The sequence below is a fragment of the Pagrus pagrus genome (genome assembly GCF_965226575.1).
Source record: "Pagrus pagrus genome assembly, chromosome: 6".
Taxonomy (NCBI): Eukaryota; Metazoa; Chordata; class Actinopteri; order Spariformes; family Sparidae; genus Pagrus; species Pagrus pagrus.
Window position 1 is genome coordinate 25891931 of NC_140190.1, and position 20019 is coordinate 25911949.

At 39.6% G+C, this 20019-nt stretch overlaps 2 protein-coding genes across 4 annotated transcripts in view; one reads left to right on the forward strand and one right to left on the reverse strand.

Annotated features, from left to right (window-relative positions):
* The first annotated feature begins 3338 nt into the window (after positions 1–3338).
* Positions 3339–11315, forward strand: mpl (MPL proto-oncogene, thrombopoietin receptor). The gene is made up of 12 exons (XM_084354668.1): positions 3339–3552; positions 4572–4692; positions 5034–5194; positions 6114–6271; positions 6743–6884; positions 7019–7133; positions 7291–7460; positions 7809–7951; positions 8575–8734; positions 8946–9030; positions 9297–9384; positions 9549–11315. The coding sequence occupies exons 1-12, from the start codon at positions 3441–3443 to the stop codon at positions 10044–10046; spliced, it is 1953 nt and encodes a 650-aa protein (XP_084210794.1). The 5' UTR covers positions 3339–3440; the 3' UTR covers positions 10047–11315.
* A 399-nt stretch (positions 11316–11714) lies between these two features.
* Positions 11715–20019, reverse strand: part of ddah1 (dimethylarginine dimethylaminohydrolase 1) — a 92177-nt gene continuing 83872 nt past the window's right edge. For all 3 annotated transcript variants that reach the window (XM_084355681.1, XM_084355682.1, XM_084355680.1), the window contains one exon: positions 11715–15525. In XM_084355681.1, coding sequence (XP_084211807.1) covers positions 15409–15525 — 117 coding nt within the window. In that variant the 3' untranslated portion in view covers positions 11715–15408. The remainder of the gene's footprint in view (positions 15526–20019) is intronic.

Here is a 20019-nt window from a genome sequence, read left to right on the forward strand (position 1 = left end):
CTGGTTGGGAACACTGTGGTGTTGGGGCTAATGTTAGCTTCAGAGCTATGTTGCATTAGCGTTTAGCTACTTTTCTTTGACAGTGGAGCTTTCATGGACAGACATTGAAAATACAGCTTCAATAGAAACTTCTCAAATCAAAAATAGTTAGGGATACTGGGATATTTTGGTGTTTCACTTGATTGATTATTCTTTGACATATCTGAATTTCTATTTTGTCTTGTGAATATTTTTGGTCCCCCAAAATAATGAGACACATTTTCATTAGACTTTTATTGCATATCCATGCATAGATATATGCACACATATCCCGATATCCCTAACTAATTTTGAGTAGTACAACTACCTCAGGCTAGCTTAGGTTAGCTGGTGTGTTTTTTGAGTTGTGGCTAGCAGAAACAGCTAAGCTAACTGTTATAGCTGGCTAACTTTAGCTTAAGGTCACCGCTCTATGCCTATGGAAGATGACAGGTCGAAAGAATATGAAACATATAAGGCTGTGTTCAAAAATAACCCTACTTTCAACTTTAATTATATTATATATGAAGTTACTCAATCTGAGCAGTAAACAAAGTAAACAGCCGACTTCCCTGCTACAGATCTTATCTTAAACTGTCAACCTAGCTACTTGTAGCCCTGTTGATCATGACTAGGAGATGCATCCTTGTTTTTAACTTGCAAACTCAACTATGTCTCTTGTACAGTCTAATGAATAATCACTAGTGGTATCCAGTGAGCTTCCCTGGTTTATTAACCTACGAAACACCTCTGATATTTGTTGTGCAAGTTGGCTGAGAGATGTACCACAATCAGGTCGGACTCACCTCATCAGGAAATGTTTAAATCTCTTTATCTCTCTCCCCGACAACAGTGTTTCAGAGAATAATTTTTCAGTAGCCTTGTTTGCAAGGCCAGTTAAGGCTGTTTGGCTAGGTAAGTATTTTGTTTGAGACTTTCTCAAAACCAGAAAGCCAGAAAAACCCTTTAGGTAATTTTGTGTTCAATTTTCCGAATAGCTTCATCAATCACAGGGTGCTATGTGTCACTGCATTGGTAGAGCTGATATCAGTCTGTGGTCAGCACCCATCTGCAGAGAAATGTTTTCTCAGTACTTAGGTGTCTTTTTCACGGGTTTCGTTTTTAATGTACAAATGTAGTAATTGGTTTCTGAGCATGAGAACAATCCGAATCAAAGAAAACCCACCTTTGATCGAATGTATTACTGCTTGAGTCTCTCTCTGGTTTACAGTAGAAGTAAAATATTAAATTGGATATTGTAGTGGCACATATTACATCTTTAAATCACCCTGTAAATAGGGCACGGTGTGAAATTTGAACACTCTTTAAAAAATTGGGCTCACGTTCTCAAATATATGTGGATACAAAGGTCCTCATAGTAACATTGTGAATCAGATCTGATCTGATCCCCAAACCATTCAATACGGCTCTTTTTATTGTATTACTACAATTTAAGAGCAGAGATGAGGATGGGGCTGCAAGTGCGATTATATACAATTATTGTAATTAACGATTAACCTGACAGTTGTGGTTCAAGGTGGCATCCTCAAGCTTGTTTGCCACCAACAGTCCAAAACCAAACAGTTATTTATCATTGGGAAAATGATCAAATATCAACATAAACAAGCAATTTTTTTGAATCTGACTCAACATTTAAACAATTGTAGAAATGGTAACCATCAATTTTCTATTTATCAACAAATCACTGAATTGTTTCAGCTCAACTAAGAGGATGAGGAAATTTTACATTTTGCATAAAATTGTATAAGCTTATACAACCAAGAGGAGACTGATGTAACAAAGAGATGTGTAACAGTGAAGGTGGAGAGAGAGAGACTTCTGCACTTATCAGGTGGTTACTGATACTGTACTTTTATAATTATCAAAAACTACCTGAGGCGATGAAGGTGACGTTTGCCCGGGCTGCCATGCAAGCTTGGACCACCACTGCTGGTGTAAGAGGGGAAGATGCAGGTACAAGCTGTTTTAGGGTGGTCATCAATGTGTTTTTTGTAATAGATGAGTGGGCATTTCATTTCAGCCACGTGGAGGGGAAGTGGCTGAGGTTGGTTGGACCTTTGGTAATGCTGAGGTTTGTCTGCATTTCCTGGTGGTTTAGACCCAATGATATGTTGTGCAGTCCTGAGCACATTGCAGGGTCTGTTCAGTCAGCAGCAGAACTGGCCCCTGGAATTGAAAGTAAGTGATTTCACAAGTTTCGTCAGTTCTTCAGAGATAGCTAGAGATTGATTCACAGCTGTTGTCAGAGTCCTGAAGTGCAGGTGTCTATAGACTTTTCAAGGTCAACACTCTGTAAGTTAAGCTGCCATTTTGAGATGCAAATGGATCTTTTTACACAGATAAATGATGATGAAGTTATACTTTTAGATTAGAGCATTTAAATGTATGAGTGAAGTATTGATTAATCTGCTGATTAGTATATAAAAAGAAAGTGAAAGATGTTCATCACAATTTACGAGAAACTCAGAAATTAAGTGATTTGTTAAAGTTGAGACAGGTAAGGGATGGTGTTGTCTAATTACAGTTTCCAGTCATGTTGCCTTTATTTTACAGTGTGCTGTTCATTTACTCTTCAACTCCAATCCTTCTGTAAGTATTTAAAGAACAAAGTGAGCTAGAGGATGAGGATTGTTTGATTAGAGTAACGTCATGAAAATCTGGATTACTGTTGAGCTATGTTTGATTAATAGGACCATACTGGAGGACCCTGCTGTTGCACTACACCAGGATGTGGTAAATATGCAGAGAAAATCAGCAGAGGCTGGTGATGCAAGTTAACTGTTTTTCAGTCTCCTTAGATGGTAAAACATGTGTGTTCCTCACCAGGTAGGAGACTGAGAAAGACTCTGGTGAGTGTGGAATTTGACATTTGTAAAGCCCCACATCACCTCCGAGTGGTCTTTACTTCTAGATATCCTGAAGTCCTTGATGAGCTCATAAAACAGTCAGTGATTAGTCTACACACCCTTGATTAAAATGCTTTGCTTTAAAATTTTTTAATGTATTCATAATAAGGCAAAAACTGCAAACCAAGTCAAATGATGCACTCATACATTTACTATTTCCATGAGTAGCAACATCTCCAATTAGTTATAATGTCTAACTGTTGACTAAACTATGGAAATGTTCATCATTTACTAAGTTTACCACCAGTCACTCCTCCCAAACTGCCTTTTTTTGTTGGTATTTACCTCCACTGTACACAAGACACGCTTCCTGCTCTACTTTGGGCCAACCCCCCTCAAAACTGCTCAGCCCTACCCACTCATGCCCACTCTGAACATGTGTAAGAGATAACACGCACACACAATGTACATACACAAGTATGCGTTGCGTTAGTTTGAGTGCCATGGTGGTTTTGGAGACATAATTCCTCATAATAACGCCACCACAAATGCACCATGACATTTCCCTCCAGGTTTGAGATACTCCTTATCAGCTTGTGGATACAGGCAGGATTTGTGCTTTGGATACATTGCGAGGATTGGACTGCTGATCATCTGTCAAGGGAAGGTAGGCCTTTATTTTATCCTATTTATATATATATATATATATATATATATATATATATATATATATATATATAATTGCAGTACATTTTGAATTCATTTTAATTCATTCCAATTAACAAAGCCTTTTTTATTGTTATGTTTATTTCCACTGAAAATCTTGCCCGTTAACTACATGACACAGAGCCTCTAATTTCCCAAAACATGTTTTTTAAGTCTTGTGAAAAAACGTAATGAGTTGTAGGTAGAAGTTCTTATCTTGCAGCAACCACCAACTACATCAAGGGGAAAATATAGTTATGTGCAAACAAGATGTGGGAAGAAAATTCTGTGTTGCTAAAAAGCTATTATCTCATGAGAGAAAGATACACCTTACCACAAAGATCTTTAGCACTTCTCCTGGTACTGAATTGGCAACAGTTTTTTGCACCACATGAAGGTTTTACTTTAAGGCACTAACTTGTTGCCATGATATGATATCCTGTTAGTTAATATCTTGCTTTTACAAGTAAAAAAAACAAACTTTGGGGGACATGTTTTATTCCAGGGCCCTGGTTTAGTGAAAACTATTTACCAGAGTTAATAAAGCCTGAGATGTGGGAACTTCTGGGTTTTCAGTTCCAGAAAGAGAAGTAACAATTCATTGATGGATAACACGGAACTAAACTAAATTGTGAAATCTTCCTGAAAGGCTCTTTGTTTTAAAGATAAATGTCCACAGTCAGCATACACGTGCATTAATATCTCTATATCCACTAGATTAAAATGGGGGCTCTGCCTTTTATTGGCTTGTTGCCATAGTGAATTGTAATATCAGAGCTCTGTTGACGAGTCAGAATTGATTGAACCAATTCTGATTAGCTGTTCTCAACTCTCAGGTTTCTCATCTCAGGCTTAGTCAACTCAGAGTTCAGTGTGAAACTCAGAGTTTGTTAAACCTGCTTTTTGAAACAGGCCCCAGGATAGCCTGTGTAATGTTTGTCATTTCGTGCTCATGTGTTTTGTTTGTCATTTCTGGAGCAGATGTTCTGATCTTAAAGGATGAGCAGAATCCTAAATGTTTCACTCGGGCACAACGGAAAAGCATCTGCTTCTTTGAGACTGCAGACAACGGGACCTATGATTTGTTCTACAAGGTTAAAGAGTATGTTATACACAGAACATTTATTGAGATGCTACTCTACTATTAGTATTTTATCTTCTTGTATACTCCCTGTCTATACTCCACAAGACTATAGTTCCCAGTGAAACCAATGTTAAAACCAAAATTGACCAAACCCTTTATTTTTCTGTCCATACTTTTCTGTTTTTTCTATAAATTTTTTTTTAAATCTGAGACATATTTTAACTTCCTCCATTAGTTTTATTGGTCAGTGTACAGCACTGTGAACTGTTCTTACCCCTGTGAAAGATCTTGTCAAAATAACGTTTGATTGATGGATTAATATATATACTAAAATGTTTGTTGTGTTTGTCACTGCCCAGATGGAACATGTGCGAAATGTCTGTTCAGAGAACAGAAGAAGGAACTTTTCTCCACATCTGCTCATTTGACTTTTACTTTTATGTGGATACATACCTTAAAGTGGTCGAGCACAACACCAACACCAGCCTCTACAATCGGACTGTCTCTATGGATGAATTACGTAAGACATTTCTTTTCACAAATCCATTTGTGTGTGTATCTCAGCCTCTACTCCTTGTAGCTTCACATCCCATCCCTGAGAAAAAGTGTAGCATTGACAAGTGGCTTCCAGATTGCTAGTTGAATGTCTTTGGGCTTGACCCTGCCTCAAATATGAGAACTATGTAATACTCAGTTAGGCTGCTTCTCACAATTTTATCATGTTGCATGCACCAACTCCTCTGGTGGTGGATTTTACTGTGAGATAATGACTAAACTGTAGGTGTAATGAAGGTTGACGAGGTCCAGGTCTTCTTTCCCTTTGTGTTATTGTCTTGTATCATGAGAGGAGACTTCTTCTGCCCTGAAGGTTCCTCTCCATCTCCCCTATTCACAGTTGTGTGTATAATTTGAATGATGAATGAATTATGAAGCACTTTTAGGATGCTTGCTATTGTGTGTCTTCTGTCTAAGAGCACCATTTAGGAAAATAAATGGGGTCCAAGCTATGCCCAGCTTTTGCCTGAAACTGTACCTGTAACCCTTCAAAAAACAGTTACAGGTTACATTTCAAGTACGCTAAGATGTTTTAATTGCAGGCTCATACCTGTTCAGTTTTTTTTTTTTGTAATACAAATTATTACTATTATTTATTCTCATTATTTTTCCATCCTTGCATCCAAAGACCAAAGGAAAAAATGCAAGGGAAGAGGCATACTAGCTAAATGAAAAGCAGCCAGCATAACAAGCAGATTGTGAATACCCTTAGGTGGAGTCTTGATGGAGGACTTAAGTATATATTGGGGTATTTGCTGGGATCTCCTGTCAATAAGGTTATGTATCATAAAGGTGGCAGGCCTCCAAACCTGTTGCCTTAAAAAAAAAGAATAATTTTTAACAATGAATCCTGTAATGTGTTCTTCTTCTTTATTTTTTTCTAGTTCTGCTGAATCCCCTCTTCAATGTATCTTTACACCACACTGGCAAAGCGGGACAGCTGAAGGTTTTTTGGCAATCAAATATCTCCAAATACCAGAAAAATAATGTGATGTATAGGATTCGATACTCCTCCAAGACGCTGGGAGAGAAGACAAAAGAGGTACACATACTGTACACACAAGCATCAAGACCGTTATTTTCATTCATGTATCGTATAGTCGGCATTCAAGTTTGTATGATGGGCTTTGGTCCATTATACTACTACTGCTTCTTACATAAGAAAACAAAAGTGAAAGTAAAATAAAAGAGTTATTTGACTTCTATAAACTGACTGTTGGTGAATAAAAATAAAGAGCTTTTCTTTTTTATGTCAAATGATTGTCATATGAAGGTTAAGCATGAACCTTTTTTAGACAGTCATATGTATGACTCATGATTTGTTTATGGGGTTTTTTTTCTACATGTACAAATGTGTTTATTGAGCTGAGTACTTTGTAGTCTATATTTTTGGTGTTTTTTGTTCATTGAGTGTCATTGATTACCTTTTTTTCACATGCAGGTCTCTATTAGTAATTACAGTGGGTAACATTGAATAACATTGTAAAACCTACGATGTTTGTGATTTCTACAGGCAAAGGAGGGCGACATACTCGACTCTCTGGTACCAGGGGAGGAGGTTGAGGTCCAGGTCACTGTCAAATCTGCGGTGTCAAGCGTACGATTTTGGAGCAGCTGGTCACACCCTGTAAGAGCTGTGGTTCCCCAAGGTGTAGGTGTGTGTCCAGATGAGAAAAGAGTGTGAATGTCTGAGTGGATGCAATATTTTCGGGTGAGGACAATTTTATCCATATAGCACAACATCTCACCCCGTGACCTCTTGAATTAGGTTTTCCCCCCTCTTTTCCAGATGATATTTCACTAATGTGTTACACATCTTACCTGCAAAATATCACCTGTCAGTGGAATGGGAGCAGATATGGTGAAGAGAATGAGTACAAACTGTTCTACAAGATGAATCTCAGGTAAATTGCCTACTACATTTCATCCTTGATTGGTAAAAGTCCTCAGATTTTTCTACGATAATGTAACAGCATGTAAAGTTCTTTGGGTTATACCCACTAAAAACACAAGTGACGTTCAGTGTGGCTGTGATTTGAAATGATATCATAACCTTTACAGTGAAGTTTTGGGCTGGACAGATTGGACGGAGTGTCTCGCTGACAGGAACTTGACTAACCTGTGCAGTTTCCGTGCGGATGGGTCCAGAAAAGTCAAGGTCAAGCTCAGCAACGCTCCAGCTCCACTCAGCAGAACCTTCTATACTCAAGTGTTCACTCCCAGCAAAAGCAGTGAGTGGTTTCTGTTCCTGCTTTCTTTTTCCTCTTGGATGTGCTATGTGTATTGTTTTAATCTCTATCTGTTCTATTGGTTAAAGAGTACTAAGAGAAAGAGGTTGAAAAACTGTCCTCTAAGCACTGGAATTACAGTTATAGTCAAATATGCTTCAGAATTGCTTCAAAAGGAGAAACTGTAATATTTACCAGACCTTCACGAGTCAGGGCCAAGACCCTCTACATGCAGCAGCTCACCTAGACAGCTACTGGCTAGATCTGGGTATTTAAGCTCTCTAGCTTACATACATTATTTGCAGCAGACTGCATTTTGAGAAAAAGGTAATGTCTGCTTTTTATTTTTAGTCAAACCTTCCCCACCAAGCCATCTGAGAGAAGCTTTTAAGAACAAAAAGCTGTGCTTGAAATGGGAAGCTCCTCTTCCATCTCTGTCAGCTCATCTGCAGTATGAAGTGCGCTACCAGACCAGAGGGGCGGGGCAGTGGATGGTAAGATGTAATTCACGACCACAATTTCATGTTTTTATATTTTTTGTCTTTGTTTTTTGATTGTTAAGAGACCCTACAATTCTTTGTGAAATACTTTTTCTTGTATTGATTTGTGTTCATGTTCATGAAACTTTTTGCAAGTCTTTCTAATTCCTTTTGGCTCCCCACACGCCTTTCAGATTCCCTTGCAACATGTTTTGTATGAGTGTACTTAAAATCCTGAGCATAGGACATTTAGTACATTTGGAATTATTCTGATGGCATAACTTTTATTTTCTGAGACAACTGTAGGATGCGACCCCACAGTGTCATTCTTGATATTACCACCAGATGGCACCAAATAATTTTCAATTCTACAAACAGTAATCAGTTAGGAATCAGCAAGCTGGTCCATTATATTGTTTTAAGACTGGACATTGTAAGAGAATTTAATGTTCAAAACTTGATGATATACAAAAAAAAAAATGCAAATGCGACAGTTCTCAGGGAATAGAAAACATTTATTTCAAAACATAATATATCGAGGGAAATGCAAAAATCTAATGCAAACAAGTACATCACTACAAGGATGTCTGTTTAATGTGCCTAACCTTGAATGTCAAATCAACCTTTTCTGTCCCCAGTGTGTAAGTCTGAACGGTCCTCAGACTGACACATGCCTGCAGGTTCCAGCAGGTAGCAAGTACAGAGTTAAGATCAGAGCTAAACCTATGGGGTCCACTTACTCAGGCTACTGGAGTGACTGGTCAGATGTGCTTACTGGTGACGCTCCCACTGATGGAGGTAAGCTCACATTGAGATGACAAAAGTCACGATACAAAACATTTATTTAATTAGTAATCCCTATAGTTATAGGTGTTTGAGATGCACTGCTTTGACTCGATCTGTTGAAGTATAAACATGATAGACCCATGTAATGCACTCATCAATTTTATTTAATTAAAGTAATGACTGGACACCATTCAGACCCTAATAATATAAATAACCTTCACAGACAAATTGCTGCTGCTGTCCGTTATCGCTGTTGCGATGCTGATAACTGCGAGCTTCCTCATCACCTTGTTTCAAACACATCTCAGGTAAGACCATGTTCGAACAGATGGTAATGGACCACTTCTCAGGAATACTTAGAGAAATGATAAAAAGAATTCCAAACATGAAAAACCTTCCTGTACTGTATAAACACTTCAATTGTTACACAATCATGTTTCTGACATTTCATATTGTAAAATCACTAACTACTCTACGAAGTGTCCAACACATTAAACCAGTTATTTCAATGACTTTCTTGACCTTGTAGTTTGAAGACTATTTTCATTTCTGTTATTGTGTGTTTGTTACCCAGGAAGTTCAAGCTGTATATTTGGCCACCGGTGCCCAACCTTGAAAAAGTCCTACAAGCCTATATGACTGAGATCAACGGGCAGAAATGGGTAAATAATTTGATATAATACATGATGCATGCAGCATTACACACAACACAAATTGTGAGCGATTCAACCAAGTTAATAAAATCTAATTCAGTCAATTTCAGTACTTTTAAAAGCATGTCAGTGTCCCAAAGTGTTAAAATTAATTACTTTGTGTTACTCAACAGAACCCTCCACTAATAGCAAAGCAGTGCTCTGAAGAAACCATCCCGTCTCTGGTGGAGATAATGTCTGAAGATGAGGTTTCAGGATTGGGGAAGCCCTTAGAGGAATCCACCCAGCTCCTGTCACCAGAGGGAAGCTTCTTATGCAGAGAGCAGGTAGATGGAAGTCCTGGGACGGCAGTCTTTCCAGACTATGTGACTCTCAACAAGGACAGTGTCATTCTTTGCCCAAAAGGAAACAAGTATGTTGTCGAGTATGAGACAAGTGTGTATGAGAAAGAAGCCCCAGCAGTGAAGAATGAGCTCTTCCAAACATGTAACTCCTCCTGCACTGATGGCTCAGTCTGTACCAAACCAGGTCTAGGCACTGACTTTCTCAACCATTCCTACTTGCCTCTGGCTGAGCCTGCAGACGGAGTCCACTGCAAGGTCATTGCTGCGAGGGTACCCGGGAACCTCTATACTAACTTACCCTGTACTGCAGCTAAATGTACGGTATAACTAGCAAACTTTGTTTCCACTGGTGCAGGTTGATGAATATACTATGACTCTCTCATTGACATAAGAACTCATTGTAAATTGACCTTCCAGTAGCTCCGGCAGTGGAAAAGGCTTTTGAGGATTAATGCACCCTGTGACTTAAGCAAAGGTGTGTTACTGTACCATGTAGCTGCAGTGTAACAGGAGCTAGTTTAGTCATTTCTAAATATATAGTCCTATATCACAAATCATAATTTGCCTCAATGGGCTTTACAATCTGTGAAGCATATAACAGCTGTTGTCCCAAGATTCTTGATTCAAATGAGGACAAAGTACAGTTGGAGCTGGGCAAAGAAATGGGAGAAACCTCAGGAAGAGCAAGATGAGGTATCCCTCCCCCAGGATAGACAGACATGCATGTGTAAAGTATAGCTTCACAACGATAATTATAGCACACATGGTTACACTTACGTTTGATAATCTACATTCTGTCATAAGTGAAGATAATGGACCCAAGTGAGTAGCTTCAGGTGTCGTCCACTCAGTAGGATCTGAGCCACACCAGCTCCTCTCCACCATAGAGATTAAAAAGGACAGGCCACGCACACACAGAGTAAACTATGGAGAGGAAGAGAAGGGGAGAGGCTGAAGATCCAGATTCAGTTTTAATCATGGCATCCTCTCATCATGTCACGCTTGTAAGACAGTTCAAGTTTTTTAGTCAAATGCTGGTTAAGCTATTTAGGAATATTATTTTACCTGTTACTTCTTTTTTTTTTTTTATTCGTAATTGTGTGAAGTTTCCCACACATCAGGGCTGTCAGTTTGTCTACTGTTGTGTCTTTGTTTGGCCACTAGAGGGAACAGTAGATCACAAGATACTTTATGACAGACCCCTCTCAGTGGCGTTGGTGGTAGAGATTGCTGTATTGTGTGGACCTGCTTTTCAGAGTACTGTTTGGTAACTTGGGGGAAAAAAAGGTGCCATGAGGGATTTGGACTATTAAACGAGGTGTCAGTTTAAGTTTGTACATTTTTTATTAAGCATTTGAATGTAACTTTCTCTCATTTATTCATGTATATTTTCTTCCTGTTTTAAATGATCAGCATCTGAAATACCACTGGAATGGTGTTTTTCAGATCTCCTCCTTTGCCCTCACATTGTTTGTTATATACACATTTGTATCGTACATATTTCTTGTGGATTTTTTGATGTGTTAGAATCCCTCTCAGGTTGAGGGGGTCGACATGGAAGTGACATGTAACCAAAACCACTTCCCACCTTTCTAGGCTTAGTTCATCATGTATTACATTATAACTCGAAGGTTTGTATTTTTGTCAATAAACACTGAAAAGTTGTTTTTCTACCAGTTGCATTTCTTGTGAGGTCAACTATAACATATGAGACTCTCAAGCATTTTTGACTGACTTAAATAGACCTTTTTTTAATGTCTTAAATGTGTGGTGTCACTAGGTGGTAGCAGAGAACAACAGGAAGTCTCTGTGCTCACTGAGACATCACTAATCATTATACACCACTGAAAAGTTAAGATTTTGGCTCAGATTCAGGTTTGTATTTTATCTCACCTGATGAAGCCTCATGATCTATTAAAGCTCCTTCAAGCTAATCACCAGATGTGAAGGTTAGTTTAAACCTGATTCTTTTAAAAGAAGCACAGTTCAACACAGTTGAATGTCAGATGTTAATTTATTACACAAAGTACATGAAAGGCTCAATTAAGATGAGTCAGATTATTACTCACAACTTGTATGAAAACCAGGAGACCTGAGCTGGAAACACAACATCAGTGACTACTGGGGTGAGTGAGGGGATTAGTACGAGGCTAAATAAGAGTTCAACAAGGTCGGCACACTTCTTCAGGAGCTGTTACTCACATCCAACTTTGACAGCCAAGAGCCAAACATGTACTAAAGATTATTCAGATTTTAAATCAGTGATAGGAAAAGGTTATGGTGCCCCACAGCTGAACAACCAAGAGGTGATTTGGAGTGATTTCAGATGGCTTTACTTTCCTAAAATCCAGTGTTTGACATTGTACTAATCAGTGTGACAGGTCCTGCCTGGCTCAGCCTTCTGGACTAACTGTGAGAATCAGAGCTGGATGCATTTGCAACTACGCTATCACCCTGCACCCAGCCAGTCCCCTTTTGTAAAATATACTACTAGTGTCACACTTTTAACGGGAGGCCATCACATCTACAGGGTTCGCCAGACTGTATGATATCATGGCCATAAATTAGCCCAGATAGTCTATGAGGCAATAGCAGAGGGTGGGAGAAAGTGAGTGCCGAGAGTGAGACAGTCAAGAGAACGACAGAGAAAGTTTAAGAGAGTCAGTGTTTACTGGTGTACAAGCCTCTCCTCCCAACAGGAATTCTTTCCATGTTTCATCATCACTGCCCGCTTGCCCATGCACAAACGTCTATGGAGGGAGGCTGAATCACCTCCTGATGTCATTTCCTCAACTTTCACTTACGATCACATTGAGAAACAACATGGTTTCAGATGTAATAGGTTTTAATGTATACGGTATATAGTGGATGTACAGTGCACATGAACATTTACAAGTCTACAGGCCTAAAAGATGGAAGTCGGCAACAGCAGAGGTAAGGCCACCAGAACAGAGCTCATCAACATCCTCTGAACTCCTGCTGGCTGCTACCATTGTGAACACACATGGAAACGCACCAAACAGGGGCCGTTAGCTTGTTCTGCATGCTGAGTGCAAACTCTCTCAGCGCAGTCACATTTGCTGCTATTGGATTTAGTGGAACAGACATCAGCTTCACAGCACGCTCTTAGTCAGTTTGAGCAAAAACTGCCAGGCAGGGAAAAAAAAGAAAAAGAAGCAGTGTAATGAACAACACAGGCAGAACCAATGGTGTGAGAAAACTACAGTGCCTTCACAATCATTCAGCAGGAGTGACAACATTGGTTTTCCACACAGGCATTGTATATTGAAATGAAAAGAGGTGTTATGTTGGAATAAATGAGAGCTTAGTTCATCCTAGAATAATGAAAACATATTTCCCACACAAGCAGCTTTTATCTGTCTTCTGTATAAAGGATTATCTCGTCTGTAGGGCTGGCACAGATGAATACATTTGCATCCCCACACGGATCTAAACAAAGGCTTACCAGGAGGGATGCTAATTTGCTTAAACAAAATGGTCCTTTTGGAATAAATTAACAAGCTACTGTTAGCGTCTCTGGCTGGTGGCAATTATTGAGATTAGTCAGAAATCGTCTCCAGTGGTCTGTGATTCAGTAGTAAATAGTTAGTGAGCAATAGGGAAACAGTGAAAAGTAAGAGCACCTCAGGTCTCGATGGCAGGACTTAAAAACCACAAAAAGAAATCATGACACTGTGATCGTACCTAAAGTGTATATCTCCATAAAACCTTTCAGGAGCTGTACTGAGAAAGCAAACAACCTAAAGTCAGATACATGGCTATCGTGTGTCAGTGGTTTTGAAACTACGTATGTTCTCAGCACCAAATGTAAGAAACAGCAGGAATTTAAAGGGACCGTTCACCACACAATCAGAAATAATTATTAATATTTCTCTTACCTCAAGGTTTTTTTTACTTTGTATCTTACTAGATTGTTTTGGTGTAAGTCACCGACATTTTTGAAGATATCACCTGTAGAGACTGCCGCCTTCTCTCTGCCATTATGGAATTAGATTCCACTTGTGCCGAAATATAATCAACAGCAATGTCTCTTTTCAGGAAATCCACAGACCTTGTTGCGAGCAGTTTCAGGAACTATTATCTATCACAGCGCAGGAGGATCTACTCATGGACGAGACTCTAGATAACTAAGCTAGCTAACGTTACAGCTGAGCTGAAGAGGATGCCATCTATGATCAAATCCTGCGCTGTCATGAGCACGAGCCTCTCGCCCCTGAGTAGATGCATGCGTCAGTCTGTATGGAATTAAATGTAAAAGACAATGCTGACATCACGGTCTGTGGGTTATCTTGAGTAACTGGGTCATGATTTCTTAGAAGATAAACTGCTGTTTTTCAAATGTAATGTTTTGGCAATTTTGTCTATGGCTGATTTCTCCAAAGCTCAGGAACTCTTACCAAAACAATCTAGATGAGAAAAAATACATATTTTTGGATTTTGGGGTGAATTGTCCCTTTCACAAACACATTTAAATACTTAAATACTGCTATCTGGCAGTATTTAAATGTGTGACATGGAAATGTTCTCATCTTGCTCCAAAATGCAGTTCTTGAGAAGCGAATTACAAACTGAGTCCCGATTGAATTATACAGTATAACCAAACACTCAGAATTAAATCACAGTTAAAATGGTGCATGTAAACAGCATAAACCAACTGTTTACATTCTTCACTGTGTCACTTGTGTACTTCATAGACCTGCAGTGCAATGTTGACAGTACTTTTCAATGGCAACAAAAATGATCAAACAGATCCATCTGGTTGTGTTGGTTCAGTTGTTCTGCGTGGTTCTCCTAAATGGTTGTAAACATCGAACAGTAAGTGAGGATTGGTCCACACACGAGCAGTAGGGGCTCTGCAGGTTTAAGGAGGGGGGGGGGGGGTCTCTACGTGGCACATGGTCGACTCCCCCCGATCAATGAATCAGATCTTCCCCCGTCAGATTTATGATTAATTAGAGTTACATTTTTATAGTTTGTAGACTAGTTGTTAAGAAGAAAATACTGTCAAAAAACAGCTTAACAGTACATGGTTAGAATTTATGACCCATTATCTAACCTGTAAGCCTGTTTTTTGCCTTGTATTCAGCTTTTTATAGAAAAATGTTAGAATACATCTGAATCAAGAGACACAGAACCTAAAACTAATAGTAATTTATGTCAATTGAACAATTCAAAAAAGGTTTTTAAGACGTTAATGTAATTTGACAGGGTTTCCGCGGGTCCTTACAAAGTCTAAAAGATCCAATAATCTGAATTTTAGGCCTTAAATGTTCAATAGAGTTTGGACAAGTCTTAACTGAAGTTCACGATGAATGTAAATTAGTTCTTTTGCTTTGCAAGTAATTCCAGGAATCAGATTTTCTTTCATGTGCTCCCTATTTTTTGATAGGGAAAAAGGTGAAATAGGTTTTAATTTAATTCATAGTAGTCTTAAGAAGCTCAAAATGTCACTTGTTGAAACCTGCAGAAACCCTGTCTGAGTGTTTTGGGGGGGAAAGGAGACCAGATGACTCCCTTTGATTTATATTTTCTTTGTCCCTCAGCAACAACAAACTTGTCTACCCTTCCTCTAAGTACAAAGATAGTTTTGCTAAACCTTGGGATCCTTGGTGATCAGATACAGGCTCTGCTTGGTCACCATGCACTCACAGACCCCCCTGGTGAGCGCTCAGATGTTGGCCTTCTTGTTGATGAGTACCGAGCAGCAGGTGAGGGCACCGTCCACTTTGACCTTCTCCTTGTTGCACACGGGGATCAGCATGTGGTCCTTCAATTTGTCGAACACCTGCGGGACAAGACGAGGCTGCCGTTAGAAGAAGTGACATCTACTCTATTTAAAAATCACAGATGATGATAAAACAATGTCAGCTGAAATTCAACAGATCATCAGTGTCATCAGCCAAACATCATTGAAAGAAACATGTTTCAAAGCAATGATATATCTGGGAATCAAAAACCTACCCTTCTATATAAAAGATTTAATTACATATAAAATAGACCTCTTGATTCTGTCCTTGGATACCAGATCTGTGAGTGAGTGTTTCAGGCCTAATTGACCCGTCAGCTCTCCAACAAGCTCTCAACAAGCTCTCAACAAGGCTGAGGTACAGCTCAACTGGCAGTAGTTAAAATTGTGAGGGGGAACTTATGCAACACTTAAGTTTGTTTACTCTGCTTGTCAACTTGCAATGTTCTGTGATATAAAGGCCCTGCAGAGAGACACAAAATGTGAAGTAGGAGAACAAGCATTCAATGAGGTTTCCTGGTCTCCAGGCAAAATATACATGAAAAAAAGAGATGGGAGTGAGAACTATTACGACATTCTCAAAAGACCCTCGTAAAGTAGTGTGTCACCCCGTGGACATCTTCCAGAAGAAAACCAGTGTTTTCCTACCACACTTCCAAACCAGGATATTTTTCTCTTTAAACTCTCACTTCAACCCTGCTGTGATACTGAGCGAGGCCTCACGGCACGGCCGCAGGCACCAACTAAACGAATTCTTATCTCATGATGCAATATGGCTGACGAAGCCTCTGGTGAACCAATAGCCATGTTTAAAGCCACCACACTCATGTACCTTATAACCCCTGAGTTTTTATAACCAGAATACCAAGACATCTTGTGTAATGTGGTCACTGTAACACCACTATACCACTAAACACACAGTATGTAATTTCTGCTGCCAGGGGTCTCTGAGTCAAATCAAAATAAAAGAGCAGCAATGTATCATGGGAGTTTTTTGTCTTCGTTGTTAAACAACGTCCATTGCCAATGAAATTCTCGTCTGATGTGACTCAGGCAGAAATGTTCACTGTGATGTAACTTTAACGTATTAAAGTTTTCTTTACATTATGTTTAGTCATATTTGCGGACACCCTTCCTCACTCTCCTGGAAGTTAATGTGATAGGCGACCAAATAAAAGCCACAGTTACCATGAATAAACTTGAGAATTTCTCTGGTTTTTAACATCATTGGAAACATTTTGGAAAATGTAGGCACACAACAAAATATTGAACTAAAGTCCAACTGTTTTCAAACAACAGTTTTTTCACATTATTGCTTTTTTGCAGGTATTCAGTCACAAACTTAAAGGAACTTGGGGCAGGACTTAAAAAATAAACATGCATTTTAAGTTTTTTAATGCTGATGGGTTGATGAAGCGGTCAAAACCAAAAATAATGAGCCCACCCACGTATCTCTCCATTGCCTTGAACAAGCTGTGTGCTGCATAATGTACTGCAATTCGTGGTCCGAATTTCCCGCGCAGTCCTGTGGACGTGACGTAAGATGACGCTGAATGCGCGTCCTCCCCTTTGTAACACTGAATAGTTACAGACTGGGCATTTTCCACAGTCCTTTAGTCTGAAACCGAAGAGTTAGAAAAATGCCCCATTATTTATGGGACCGAAAGCCCAACCTGTTATCCAGGAGGTGACGTGGATGTAGCCACAGGCTAACGGTTTGTTTGCGTCTGTGTAGTAACATTAGCCGCTTACACACAGCAATCCAATGATATTTTTGTCCCCCAATATGCCGTCTTTGCTTTCGCCTGTGCCTTCAGACTGCATCAACCATAACGGTAAATCGCCGCACTTGTGTGTCACTACACATGCGCGCTCCCACGCCGGCTTGGCTGATGGCTGCAGTTACCCTAACGGCCGCAACGGCCGTCGTGTCACTATTGAGTCTTATTTCTTGATCCTGCCCCAAGTTCCATTAAGTATTTGATTAATTTAAACACAGTATGTAATTTCTGTCAAACAAAACAATGAAAACAAAAGATGTGTTCCAGACGTTACGGGCAAATTTATTTTATTTTATTTTTTCTTTTCTTTTGTGTGAAACCTGCCAGAACATTTTTTAAACTTAGTTTCACACATGAAAAGAAAAAGAAAAAAACTTCAGGGTTTTTTTTTTTCATGTGTGAAACCAAGTTTTGGCAGGTTTCACACATGACAAAAAAAAATCCCCTGAACCAAAACTTGGTTTCACACAAAAAAAAGATTTTTCTTTAAATTTTTTTCCCCCCGCTTGGTTTCACACATGAAAAGAAGAAGAAGAAAGAAAACAACATTAGAATTTAGAGCTAATAATTCATTCTCTGGGTGCCATGAATGTGTGTACCAAGTTTTGTGGCAATTTGTCTATAAATCGTGGAAAAATTTAACTAACAAACACAAAATGCCTTTGTCAAACTTCAAGTTGATGCCAGAGAAAAGGTTGGGTCATCAAGGTCAGGCAGAATAATCCTCTTGGAGTACATCCCACACATGTTGAGACAGTTCCGTTCACACCACTTTAAACCCACCGTGACGTCACCCATTGGTTTGTCCACTTCTGTTTTGAAGCCTCAAGTTTTGTATCGTCATCTTTGAGCCAGAAGTGACCGTATTTGGACAAGAGGGTTGAGCGGGGGAGGATATCCTGATTGGACTGACTAAGAACCATAGGACTCTCTGTGGCAGTTACTCAATCACAAGATGCCCTGAAGCATACCCTGCTTTATCATCTATGTTACTAAAAACCGGGCCATAATTTACAAAATGAACATTGTGTTGTATTGAAGAAGACTCGAAACTAGAAATAAGTCAAGTGAAGTCTTTTAGCTTACATACAAGCTGACTTCTTTTTGAAACCAGTGCTGGCCATTAGCAAGAATGCAGGTTTAAGGGCACTTCCACACTGGCTCCCCTTTTCACACCTGGACACTCCATATTTTATAGTGAATGGTCTCAACTTAAGTTTTAGGCTGAGCACACAAGCGACACCTCCATCCAAAAAACTTGTTTAGACCACATGATCAGGGGGTCAACTCAGGGAAGGTTTTGCTTTTATATAACTCCCCCCAAACAACATCAGTAAATCCCCTGCCGTTTATAGCATCTCCACCTCCAAAGATTCGCTTTTTCGGAACATTTCCAGCAGAGTTCTCATTACTGCGGCTGAGATTTATATGTCAGGTTGGAGGGTGGCATGGTCCCACACAGTGGGGGCTTCTATTTTTCACTGGGCCTTTTGTCTGCTCCGTTTCTTTATCTGAAAACCGAGCCCTCTAGAGCCGTCGCCACTGCTAACCATTAAAGATGTCCCGGCTCCTCCACTCCGACCCCACCAATCCTCTCTCATGACCCCCTGCCTTTGTTAATGTGGGACTCTTATGTAACTTCACGAGGAAACTAAAAATAGACCGGAGATTAGGACAGACAATGTTTAGAGTTAGAAAGCAGCAGAAGTCTTACAGAATGCGTCTGTGATTGTGAAATCTCGACATCTCATTTGAGGAACAAGCAACAAGTTCCCCTGGGAAACATGCCCCGACTGTACACTTACTGTACAAGAAGGCATGATAGTCAGCTCTGATAAAACAACCTCCTGCTGTCTGACTGCCTGTCTTATGTCTTGTGCTTCCTCCACTTTCTTTAAGCTACCATTTCTTAAACACGGGTTTGGACCAAAAATGGGTTCCAGGCCAATTTCTGGTGGGTTTGAACACTATGAAGGAAACTGAATCATGGAACAAACATCCATTTCTCAAATGTCGCTCCACATGGTCCGTTGAAAGGTGCAACCAAAGCAGGAAGCACGAGTTACACAAATAGATTTTTATTATGCTCGAGTTGAATTCTCTCAGTTGATCTTCCTGGAAAAAACTGATCCCTCGCCATGGATCTAAGTCCAAAGACGCATAATTTGTGAATTCTTCCTTCTAAAAATAGCTGGCGGAGGTTGGGGTTTTAACCACAGAGTACATTTTGAGGTCTGAGCACTGTCTCTGCAGATTGTAGGCTGCTGGGTTCGATCCTGTGAGAATCCTTTGGACTTGTTGTGATGTGGAGCGACCCCAAAGCATCTAAATAATACGGTTACAGCTCAGGCTGTCCAAAACCAACACATAAAAGTGAGACAATAACACATCATTTACGATGAGCTATGGTGGAAAACAACATGTAAGTGTCATGAGTGTTTGCAAGTAGGTCAATGCATGTCTGAAAGAAATGTTGGGAATTTTTGTGGTTATACTTGTTCATGAAGTGTATGTACGAGACACTGTTGGAGATTAGTTCAGCCAGGTACATCGAGCCAAGTATACAGCAATGACCGGTTTAACAGGAAGCATATGCTCTGAGGATAGTTTCTAAGAGGGCGCCCGCGGCAACTTGTCTCATCCTTAGAGGTTTCTTTGGGAATTCTCTTTAATTTCTAAAATGTTACCAACTTGGCAACCATTAGTGCAAAAAGTAACATTTCTATTTAACAGCAAGTCATTCAACTTTCAT